A 12,615-nucleotide genomic window follows, 5' to 3' on the forward strand; every position below is an offset into this window, starting at 1 on the left:
ATGCAGAGGATCAACCCCTTATGTTCCAAACCTCTCTAGCAATACACACCAAACTGAGCTTGTGCATGTGGCTAAGGGTTCAGTCTGTCTTATCAGGTAGACATTTGAACAAGGAGGAGGGGCAGAAGACAGAATTCAGCCTTTTTACACCATGCAGAGGATTGTTAAGTTCCACAGTGAGTATAACCAGCACGCTTTACTGCATATACAGACTGATTGAAGTTAGTGTTACTAAACCCACAACAGTAAAATCAGAGAGCCAAATGCAGAAGTGGGTTTTGGCCACCAGCTTAATGCAAGTAAAAGAAAGCCACGCAAAAGATTTTTGCCTAAAGGAGCAATTTTATTCAAGTGAATGTCATGAGTTTAACATTAACTTAGCTGAAATTCTAAAATCAAAAGAAGAAAAACTAATACAGTAGACAAGCATTTTTGTCCAACTTAAAACGCTGTTCATACTAACCCTGTCACTACTGTGGGGTCCGCAGTATGCTGTAGCACATTTCCAACAGGAAATTAATTAGAAAATCAATGACATTTAAATATGAAGGAAATCCCTTTGTTGTGGTCTATGGAATACTAGAATGTTCTGCAGGTACATAGGGGACAGGTTGGCATCAGCCATCTTGGTGGTTTACAAATCTAGATCTGAAGCAATGGCAGGCACATATTGGGGTAATATTAACAAAAACGAGTGCAAGGGAAACATTGTGGAGCTTTAAAATGACAAAAATATTAAATTCATTTTTAAATTTGAAAGAAAAAAAAAAGTGATCGTTTTTCTTTGTGAACACCCCTCCCCCTATTTTTCTTTACAATGTAAAAAATGTGACAATTAAATTTTTTTTTTTCTGTCTCATGGATGCAGCTCAACCACCTTTCTTACAACCTACAGACCAACTCCAGACACGATAAAATGCACCAAATTATGGTTCTATGGGGGTCTTTCCGGTCCGTGTAGGGTTCTATGGGGGTCTTTCCGGTCCGTGTAGGGTTCTATGGGGGTCTTTCCGGTCCGTGTAGGGTTCTATGGGGGTCTTTCCGGTCCGTGTAGGGTTCTATGGGGGTCTTTCCGGTCCGTGTAGGGTTCTATGGGGGTCTTTCCGGTCCGTGTAGGGTTCTATGGGGGTCTTTCCGGTCCGTGTAGGGTTCTATGGGGGTCTTTCCGGTCCGTGTAGGGTTCTATGGGGGTCTTTCCGGTCCGTGTAGGGTTCTATGGGGGTCTTTCCGGTCCGTGTAGGGTTCTATGGGGGTCTTTCCGGTCCGTGTAGGGTTCTATGGGGGTCTTTCCGGTCCGTGTAGGGTTCTATGGGGGTCTTTCCGGTCCGTGTAGGGTTCTATGGGGGTCTTTCCGGTCCGTGTAGGGTTCTATGGGGGTCTTTCCGGTCCGTGTAGGGTTCTATGGGGGTCTTTCCGGTCCGTGTAGGGTTCTATGGGGGTCTTTCCGGTCCGTGTAGGGTTCTATGGGGGTCTTTCCGGTCCGTGTAGGGTTCTATGGGGGTCTTTCCGGTCCGTGTAGGGTTCTATGGGGGTCTTTCCGTCCGTGTAGGGTTCTATGGGGGTCTTTCCGTCCGTGTAGGGTTCTATGGGGGTCTTTACCTTTACATCAGTGTAGTGGTATAGGGTGGGCTGTCAAGTTTATAAAAAAAAAAAAAAAAAAGTGATCTTGGTTCTGCTGAACAATGCAGCTGCCACTATACTTCTAATTGGCTGCTGATAACCACTGCAGCCTGTCTGTTGGTGTCTCTACTCCCTCTCCCCCAAAACACTGCTTGCATCCATGCTTGAAGTATATTGGGAGAGGTAATGACCGCAATAAAACTTTAAAAAAAAAAAAAAAAAAAAAGACAGCCGCCTGCATTCCGCTACAAAGAAACAGATAAGACTTCCTTAGAAATCTACATCCAATATATCTACTCGCATTGGACTTTAAAGCCAAGTTTAGTTTAAATTACAAACAAAATCAGCACAAGGAACAAAAGTGTTGGACTAAATTATGGAAACACCATGTAAAAACAAAAATTGTTAAGCCAATATAATGTTGGGCTGCCTTTGGCATCCAAGACGGCCTGAATTCTCCTGGGAATTTACAAAATTTTGAAAAGCCTTGGATGGTGGATAATGGAATCTGATGCCACTCTTCATGCAAAAATAGTTCTCACAGAGATGCCGGAGGCGGAAAACAAGTCTGAACCTTCTTCTCCAGAATTGGCCATAGTAGTTCTATGATATTGGAGGTCCAGCGACTGCCGTGCGACGATCTGACTACACCGCCTGTGTGAAATCTGAGCATTGTCTAGGCCAGGGGGTAGGAAACATGAGAGCCGCAGGACTAAAAGTTCCATCATGCCTCTGCAAGTCATAGCTGTAACTAGCTGTTGTGGAACTACATCTCCCATGAGGCATTGCAGAGATTACAAAACTGACAGAGCCAGAGGTTCCTACCTTTGGTCTAGGCAAAGCAGGTAGTGTTTCCACATTTTGTCCAACCCCTGTAACTTACATTTAGTATGATGTGTCCCTTGTGCTGATTCTTCTTGGTTTAGGAGAAATGTTTGTCTTTCCTACCCCACGCCATCACCTGGTGCAAGTTAACAACACACAGGGGCTGTCAGCAGCACTTAAGACAGAACTACTATGCATGCCGTGACAATCATCCATACTACAGTTTCTACAAATGGGAAACGAGCAAATGAATGACAGATCCTCCCCTGTAGTACGGCTTCTATGAAGGTCACAGCGGTGTGGAAAAGGCATAGTCAAGCTCTTAAAAGCACCTTCAGGTGTATTAAAAGCCGCTGTAAAAAGGAAAATTAAGGCATTGGTAGGAAAGACAAAAAATTTCACCTAAACCAAGAAGAACCAGCACAAGGGACACCTCATACTAAATGTAAGTTATGTCGCTCGTGATTTTTAGGTTTAAAATTTATTAAAATAAAAAAAAACAAAAACAAAAACCTTAGGCTTTAAATTCCAATATACCTTTATGTCCACCATCAAAAGATCCTCCACAGGCACCATGTACTATGGTTGCCAGGAGAGCTCTGCTTAAAGAGATGTGAAGGCAGCTCAAAGCAACTGTAACAAGTACAGGAAAAAAAAACAAACAAAAAAAAAAAAAACCAAAAAAAACACACGTGTTCATTACCAGATCACCTCATTTTCTAAGAGGCGAATACAACTAAAGAGGAACATAATGGTGATTTACTAAAACTGGAGCACACAGAATCTGATGGAGATGTGCATAGGAACCAATCAGCTTCTAACTTCAGCTGGTTTATAAAAACTGGAAGCTGATTGGTCACCATGCACAGCTGCACCAGATTCTATGTGCACCAGATTTAGTAAGTCTCCCCCAAGAGGAAATGTAAAAGCAATTGGGGACCAAAACAAAAACAAAAAAAGGCGGGTTTACTTAAAGTGGCTTGTTGGAATAGGATGACATTAAAATCTGTAGCAAACAAGAAAAAATTTAGAATTTTTTTTATGTATTAAACCAGTTATGAAATTAAAACAAGACATAAAATCGGGGAAGAATCAGCAGCGAAGAATACAAGTGAAGCCACAAAACATTTGTGTACTGGTAAGACGCATCTGCATAGACCGTCGGGTTAACATGTTTCAGCAATGACTGCTTGCACAACAATTATTGAACACAATTGTAAAATTAACCATGGTTACACCCAGTAAATGTAGTTCTAAGAATGGTTAGAGTATCTCCTCAAAAAAAAAAAAAAAAAAAAAAAATCCCAAGATATATTATACATTGTTGTTGTCTATCATTGTATAAATGCTGTTCTCTACTGTAGAAACTGAAGTTTTGTAAAACGCATTGGCTTGATTTAGTTCTCCCAGAGTGAGTTTTTTTCCAGGTCACAAAACGGTTGTATTTAGTATAGTGAAAAGTGTGTTTTATAGCGGGAAATTGCATCGGTAACACTGGAGATCTGTAGTGATCAGGACAGCTTAATTGTTTGCTGCATCAGCCTGCCGAGACCAGCCTTCTTCTTCCACTCCAGAGTCGTACTCTTCCTCTGACACCTCTTTATTTTGTGCTCTGGTACAAAAGAAAAAAAAAAAAAAAATGTATTAAAACCCAAAACCAAGGACATTTCATTATTAACTGTGTAACAATTATATGAAGGATGACGCCCACTACATGGGCAGGCAGGACCTGCCATACTAGGAATGGTTGAGGCACTGTACACCCACTTAAGGCTGGTTCACACCAGATGCAGTCCAGTGCGGTTTTCTTCCCCTGTATTGGAATACATGAAAAAAAAACACCTTGCATGCATTTCTAATAGCCTTAGTTCTCACCAGTGCTGTCGGTTCCAGTTTCTGGTGCAGAAACAAAAAAAAAAAAAAACTGACATTTTTGAGTCCATATATACCTTGCAATGTCAAAAGATACAAAACAAATTGTTTATATGGATACAAGTACACATGGCAAGATTTCACTTTACTTTAGGTAGAAAATACAATTTGTTTTGCACGTTTTTTCATATTATGAGTACCTTGTATCCTCCAGAGAACAGTACTTGCTGCCTATTGCACTTGTATCCTCCTGAGAACAGTAGTGTAAATATATAATTTGTTTTGCACGTTTGCATATGTCAATGAAAGTGGCGTGTACTTAATGTCACAGCAAGATTGCTCTTTACTTTAGGTAGAAAATGTTATTTGAAGGATTCATACTATACATACAAAAAAAACATTTGCTCTGCACTTTTGGCATTGCAAGCTATAGACAGACTCAGAAAGTCACACAGACACTCATCATTGGGTTTTAAAGGAAATATTATTTATTCACAGTACAGTAATACCTCATTTACAAATGCCTTTATGAACGTAATTTTCAGTTTACGAATGAAAATAATGTCTCGTTTACAAATTTGTTTCGCAATACAAAGTGTATGTCGGTGCTGATTTTTAAATGCAATTGCCAGCTTTTTTTTTTTTTCTTCACTATAGCTTGCAGAATTAGCTGTCACTTTCCTAAGAGTTAAGGGAAACTTTGTTTATTTTAAGAAACTAAAAGGAAACATTGTTTCACTTAACTCCTGGAAATAAACTAAAATAAAACTTATTAGCTGGGGGGAGTAGCAGCTGAATTTCTGAGCTATAGTGAAGAGGAAAAAAAAAAAAAAAGCGGCAATTACATTTAAGAACCGGCCTATATTCTAAGGCAGGGGCGGGCAACTGTGGCCCTCCAGCTGTTGGTGAGCTACAAGTCCCAATTATTGTTTTTACAGCCTTTATGGGTATAAAAGCAATTAGTGTAAGAAAAAAAAAGTCATCACCCCCCCCCCACAAGTAGTACAGTGTCACTAGGGTGACACTGTACTTCTAGGGTGACCGTACGTAAAAAAAACAAACAAACCCATAAATATAAAAATTGTAAAAAAAAAAGTTTGGTTTATAACCAAAAATTATAATTTTTCAATTTGGGTTTTTTTTTTAATAAAAAGATAACTGAATAAATTTTGGTCAAGATTTATTTGCAATATTTTAGAAGAAAAACACTTTTCAATATTTTTGGACTTTCATTTATATAGCAAAAAAAACCAAAAACTTTGTTTTGGTGGTATTTATTCACCACCGGGATTTTTATCGGTCTCATAAATTTGTTAAATTTACATGAGTACAGTGTTGTATGACAGCGTAATTGTCAAAGTGCGACAGCACTGAAAACTGAAAATTGGCCTAGACAGGAAGGGGGTGAAGGTGTCCAGACTTGAAGGGGTTAAGATATATGCTAAACTATTAGCAGGGCGCTTGTTTAACATCCTTCCTGATTTGATCAAACCAGACCAAACTGGCTTCACCAAAGGCAGGCAGGCTTCTGATGCTACTAGGCGCTTGATTAATCTTCTACACCATGCTGAGACCCATCGAACGCCTTCCCTGCTCCTCTCCTTGGATGCGGAGGCGTCCGATCAGATCCATTGGGGACATATGAAAAGTGTCCTGTCCAAATTTGGATTCTAAGGACCCATTGTATTAGCCATCCTGGCTCTGTACTCATGCCCATCCGTGCAGGTATACACCTCTAATCATCTCTCTAGACCAGGGGTGGGCAACTGTGGCACTCCAGCTGTTGATGAACTACAAGTCCCATCATGCCTCTGCCTTTGGGAGCCATGCTTGTAACGGTCAGTTTTGCAATGCCTCATGGGACTTAGTTCTACAACAGCTGGAGGGCCACAGTTGCCCACCCCTGTTCAAAGGTAATCCCATTTCTTCTAAAGAGCCATTAACAAGAATCCTGATGCTTTTTGAAAAGATCTGGGTAATTAAATTAAAAGTGTTAGCTTCACAGGTTTTTCTGCGCACAAAATTTAAAATGGAGTAAAGAATGTCTAGATTTACAACAGTTAATGTGGGAAAGATACCAGAGACTTCCACTGAACTGGTCCAAAATCAGTGAAGCTACACATAACAGAAGCCTGTACGGGTCATTGCAGAGTAAGGCCAAGTTAACCGTTCTGAACCTGTTACACAGATATGGAGGGTGTAAAAATATTCAGCAAGCACCCCCTCTCCCCCGCCCGCTTTCCTGTGACAGTGGGCAGGAGATAGTCTCCCCCTGCCCCTCTGGTCACATTTGAAAACAATGTGGCCAAGTTGGGCTCTGTCCGCACGGTCATGTCATTCAGTGAGTTTCCTGTAGATGAATAAACTACGAGTACCATCAGCCATTGCTCTGGTGAGTACTCTCAGTTCATTGATCTTGCTGCTCTCAGGTAGCTGCCTGCCTGTATTGGAAGTATGGGCAGACCGCTATCCTGGAGTCTGCAGGAGCTGAGATTGCAGCTACGATCTGCTGCTCACAGGTACAATGCTCTGCAGAAAATAAATGCACTTTTTTTGCAGGTAAAAGTGCATTTATAATTTTTTCAAAAAGGTGAACTTATCCTTTAAGCAAGTTTGAAAGCACCCGATCTCTATGCAGTAGCAGGAGTCACCCGGTACTTTACTCAGCCACACACAGAGGCAGCGGTTATACAGACTTACCTAATATAACTAGGCTCTTTCTTTCCGTCCACTACATCCTGATCAACCTCCACACATACTATGTCAGAGTTTGGAACCTCAAACATCGGCTCAAGAAGCAGCTTTTCCTAAAATGGTAAATGAAATACAATTGAAAATACAAACGAATGAAACATCAAAAAATACAAAAGTACTTATGGCATCATACGCAAACCCTAAAAGTAAAAATTGTTGAAATGCATGGTACTAATGCCCTAGTCTTTTCGCCAAACTTCTGCCCCTCCCCTTTCCTTTTTATACACCACATTCTCGTACGTGGCAATGAATGTCAGCTCACTGATTTTAAATCTCTTATCAAAGTAACCTAAAAAGACAAACATTTTACTGAAATATATCTTTGCAAAAAGGAAAGGAAATTACTTTTTTTATATAGCAAGTAGGGATGCACTGATACCGGTATCAGTGCAAACAGTAATTTTCACAAGTACTCATGAAAATGCTCCCGATAGAGGAAACCGATAATTTACGGTGTGATTTGCGTCGATACAAATTGCACTGCAAAGATTAGCATGCGATTTGAATAAGAATGCAATTCCTGTCCAAATCCTATGCGGTTTCCCCACTGCTCCTGTATGGATCCTGGTTTGTCATAGCCCAAGTCCACACAGGAGAGGTGCGGGAAAACCTTCCTGCAGTGGAGAGTGGGCGCGTGGGGATGTATACTATGGAGATGCATGCTCCATATTCTCAGCGGCAGGAGAGGAGAGAAAGGACCGGGGATTTAAAATCCCAGCCACTTTCTCTCCTCTCAGGTATGACCGATCATGATGGTGCTGACCAATCGAAGCCCTCTAACCAGAACGATGCTGACCAATCAGATGCAGTCTAGCCCGTATGGTCATCCCTGCAAGGAGAAAAAAAAAAAAAAAAAAAAAAAAAGCAGCGGGGATTTCAAATCCTCAGACCTGTGAACAGGCTCTCTCTCATCTCCGTGCAGGGCTAACAGTGCAGGGCTAACAGTGCAGGGCTAACAGTGCAGGGCTAACAGTGCAGGGCTAACAGTGCAGGGCTAACAGTGCAGGGCTAACAGTGCAGGGCTAACAGTGCAGGGCTAACAGTGCAGGGCTAACAGTGCAGGGCTAACAGTGCAGGGCTAACAGTGCAGGGCTAACAGTGCAGGGCTAACAGTGCAGGGCTAACAGTGCAGGGCTAACAGTGCAGGGCTAACAGTGCAGGGCTAACAGTGCAGGGCTAACAGTGCAGGGCTAACAGTGCAGGGCTAACAGTGCAGGGCTAACAGTGCAGGGCTAACAGTGCAGGGCTAACAGTGCAGGGCTAACAGTGCAGGGCTAACAGTGCAGGGCTAACAGTGCAGGGCTAACAGTGCAGGGCTAACAGTGCAGGGCTAACAGTGCAGGGCTAACAGTGCAGGGCTAACAGTGCAGGGCTAACAGTGCAGGGCTAACAGTGCAGGGCTAACAGTGCAGGGCTAACAGTGCAGGGCTAACAGTGCAGGGCTAACAGTGCAGGGCTAACAGTGCAGGGCTAACAGTGCAGGGCTAACAGTGCAGGGCTAACAGTGCAGGGCTAACAGTGCAGGGCTAACAGTGCAGGGCTAACAGTGCAGGGCTAACAGTGCAGGGCTAACAGTGCAGGGCTAACAGTGCAGGGCTAACAGTGCAGGGCTAACAGTGCAGGGCTAACAGTGCAGGGCTAACAGTGCAGGGCTAACAGTGCAGGGCTAACAGTGCAGGGCTAACAGTGCAGGGCTAACAGTGCAGGGCTAACAGTGCAGGGCTAACAGTGCAGGGCTAACAGTGCAGGGCTAACAGTGCAGGGCTAACAGTGCAGGGCTAACAGTGCAGGGCTAACAGTGCAGGGCTAACAGTGCAGGGCTAACAGTGCAGGGCTAACAGTGCAGGGCTAACAGTGCAGGGCTAACAGTGCAGGGCTAACAGTGCAGGGCTAACAGTGCAGGGCTAACAGTGCAGGGCTAACAGTGCAGGGCTAACAGTGCAGGGCTAACAGTGCAGGGCTAACAGTGCAGGGCTAACAGTGCAGGGCTAACAGTGCAGGGCTAACAGTGCAGGGCTAACAGTGCAGGGCTAACAGTGCAGGGCTAACAGTGCAGGGCTAACAGTGCAGGGCTAACAGTGCAGGGCTAACAGTGCAGGGCTAACAGTGCAGGGCTAACAGTGCAGGGCTAACAGTGCAGGGCTAACAGTGCAGGGCTAACAGTGCAGGGCTAACAGTGCAGGGCTAACAGTGCAGGGCTAACAGTGCAGGGCTAACAGTGCAGGGCTAACAGTGCAGGGCTAACAGTGCAGGGCTAACAGTGCAGGGCTAACAGTGCAGGGCTAACAGTGCAGGGCTAACAGTGCAGGGCTAACAGTGCAGGGCTAACAGTGCAGGGCTAACAGTGCAGGGCTAACAGTGCAGGGCTAACAGTGCAGGGCTAACAGTGCAGGGCTAACAGTGCAGGGCTAACAGTGCAGGGCTAACAGTGCAGGGCTAACAGTGCAGGGCTAACAGTGCAGGGCTAACAGTGCAGGGCTAACAGTGCAGGGCTAACAGTGCAGGGCTAACAGTGCAGGGCTAACAGTGCAGGGCTAACAGTGCAGGGCTAACAGTGCAGGGCTAACAGTGCAGGGCTAACAGTGCAGGGCTAACAGTGCAGGGCTAACAGTGCAGGGCTAACAGTGCAGGGCTAACAGTGCAGGGCTAACAGTGCAGGGCTAACAGTGCAGGGCTAACAGTGCAGGGCTAACAGTGCAGGGCTAACAGTGCAGGGCTAACAGTGCAGGGCTAACAGTGCAGGGCTAACAGTGCAGGGCTAACAGTGCAGGGCTAACAGTGCAGGGCTAACAGTGCAGGGCTAACAGTGCAGGGCTAACAGTGCAGGGCTAACAGTGCAGGCCAGATGGCATCTGATCAGCACCGTCCATGTGAAGGTGCTGACCAATGAAAAGCCCTCTATCCCGAAAGGTCATCCCTGCAAGGAGAGGAAAGAAAGCGGCAGGAATGTCAAATCCCCACTGCATGCTCTCCTCTTACCAATGAGAATATGGAGCATCTACCACCATAGTATACATCTTCACTCACCCACTTTCTACTGCAGGAAACCTCCCTGCACCATTTCTGTGTGAAGTCAGGATATGATAGCCTGGGTTCGAACAGGAGCAGTGGTGAAAACGCACGGGATTTGGACAGGAATCGCATGCTATTCTTTGCAGTGCACTGTGTGTCCATACGTTTTGTATTGACGCAAATCACACAGCAAAGTATCGGTAATCAGTATTGGCGAGTACTTAACCGAATGTATCAGTACTCATCCTCGCTGAGATAGAGATATAGCTATAAAAAAAAAAAAAAAAAAAACACACGCATCCTTAATAGCAAGTAATTCAAAAGCTGACAGACCCTTTCTTATTTAGTATACAGTCAACCTTTCAGAATAAACTGCTACTAGAAAATAGCTAGGTTGTGTCAGCCATCCTCCCTTTCTGGTTATAAAGAAAAAACATTTTACAGTAAGGCGGCACCAATTGTAACAAAGAACAAAAACAAAAAGCACACCAACGTTGCGCATTACCTCGGAGTAAAAAGTAAAAAATTTATAAATTAAGATGTATACTCACAAAAGTAGCATATAAAATCCAATATCAGCAAACGTGTACGGGTCCCAACTAGAGGAGAGATTCTTAGGATGAAGCTTGACGCGTTTCAAAGGGTGATCCCTTCTTCCTCAGAGCTCTTGTAATGCTACTTTTCTGAGTGTACATCTTAACTTAATAAATTTACCCTTTACTCGCTGAGGTAATGCTCAAGGTTGGTGCTCTTTTGTTTTTGTTCTTTGTTACAGCTGCTATTGGGCTTTCCCAGCCTTGAGTTAGAGCTGCGCAACCTTTGATCTGCCACTGGATGAACTTTCATATATGGTTCAACCCGCTGATTTCTGATCTGGGTCTCTGAGCGCAGGAGGTTATGTTTTGGTTTCCACTGGCACCAAATGTGTTTGTAGAAGAATCTAGCTCACCATGATTGACCGGAGTCCTCTAGCACCAGTTTTTCGCTCCAAAGCCAGTCTAGCGATCGCTCTTAAAGCGCCTTCCGTAACGTTCAACTCGCACTGCAAAATGGACACAAGTTTTACATTTAAACACAATAAAAGTTTCTCAAATTTACATTGAAGTATTTTCTGTAGTTTCTGAAATATTTAGTCAAAACATCAGCCCCAGCATTAGTACAATTAAAAAATGCCCCAGCATTAGCACTGACACAATGTATTCCTTCAAAACAGCAAACAACCCCCGGCATACAAGACAAACTACTCTCTCCGTGCAATGGTAGGTTGGCAGTTTGTTGAATATCATGTACTTCATTCTTCTTTTCATTGCCTTCACAAGTGAGCCCTAATGTGGCTTTGCAGAAGGGGAGGCTGCCTTAACAGGCAGAGAATTGCCAGAGATTCTGGCTTACATACAGTTTGTCCACAAAGTTGGAAAAAGCCCCACTGTATATGTAATCAGCTGGTAGAAGCTAGTTCTCACTGGCACACTGCAGGATCACTGTGCACTATCAGACCTTGTGGACCCCTGGTCTACAACACATATGTCAGTCACATTGCCTGGGTGCTCCATTTACCTGGGTTCACAAATGCGTGCCAAAATCACAATGCAATTTAGGCATGAGTTTCTTTTTGAATACCATTCCGGTTTTTGTGCGATTTCAGCACAGGTGCTATGTTGCCGACTCTTCCCCTCTCTCTCTACACATCTGCATCCCGACAGCAAAGCAAAATCGTCTTTTACCGACAAATGCAAAATCGCCTGTCAATCGCAATCCTATGTGAACACTTCTCTGCATGCCACTATACTCTATTACAGTGGTTTCCAAACTGTGGCCCTTTGCTAGAATTTATCTGGCCCTTGGGGCACTAATATTCACCGATTCGGGGCACTAGTCCTCCCACTGACACCAATGACGGGGCACTATTCCTCCCACTGACACCAATGACGGGGCACTATTCCTCCCACTGACACCAATGATGGGGCACTATTCCTCCCACTGACACCAATGATGGGGCACTATTCCTCCCACTGACACCAATGATGGGGCACTATTCCTCCCACTGACACCAATGATGGGGCACTATTCCTCCCACTGACACCAATGATGGGGCACTATTCCTCCCACTGACACCAATGATGGGGCACTATTCCTCCCACTGACACCAATGATGGGGCACTATTCCTCCCACTGACACCAATGATGGGGCACTATTCCTCCCACTGACACCAATGATGGGGCACTATTCCTCCCACTGACACCAATGATGGGGCACTATTCCTCCCACTGACACCAATGATGGGGCACTATTCCTCCCACTGACACCAATGATGGGGCACTATTCCTCCCACTGATACCAATGATGGGGCACTATTCCTCCCACTGATACCAATGATGGGGCACTATTCCTCCCACTGATACCAATGATGGGGCACTATTCCTCCCACTGATACCAATGATGGGGCACTATTCCTCCCACTGATACCAATGATGGGGCACTATTCCTCCCACTGATACCAACGATGGGGCACTATTGCTCCCACTGACACC

The 12,615-nt window shown here is 44.3% G+C and overlaps 1 protein-coding gene across 3 annotated transcripts in view; it reads right to left on the reverse strand.

The window, feature by feature from the left end:
• Positions 1-322: 322 nt before the first annotated feature.
• The window catches only part of CLPX (caseinolytic mitochondrial matrix peptidase chaperone subunit X), an 86,668-nt gene continuing 74,375 nt past the window's right edge, over positions 323-12,615 (reverse strand). For all 3 annotated transcript variants that reach the window (XM_089656661.1, XM_089656662.1, XM_089656663.1), the window contains 3 exons: positions 11,033-11,125; positions 7,018-7,124; positions 323-4,057 (listed from right to left, as the gene is read on the reverse strand). In XM_089656661.1, coding sequence (XP_089512787.1) covers positions 3,967-4,057; positions 7,018-7,124; positions 11,033-11,125 — 291 coding nt within the window. In that variant the 3' untranslated portion in view covers positions 323-3,966. The remainder of the gene's footprint in view (positions 4,058-7,017; positions 7,125-11,032; positions 11,126-12,615) is intronic.

The sequence above is a fragment of the Staurois parvus genome, unplaced genomic scaffold, assembly GCF_062004578.1.
Source record: "Staurois parvus isolate SC_StPar_1 unplaced genomic scaffold, SC_StPar_1.0 ptg000927l, whole genome shotgun sequence".
NCBI classification, from domain to species: Eukaryota; Metazoa; Chordata; class Amphibia; order Anura; family Ranidae; genus Staurois; species Staurois parvus.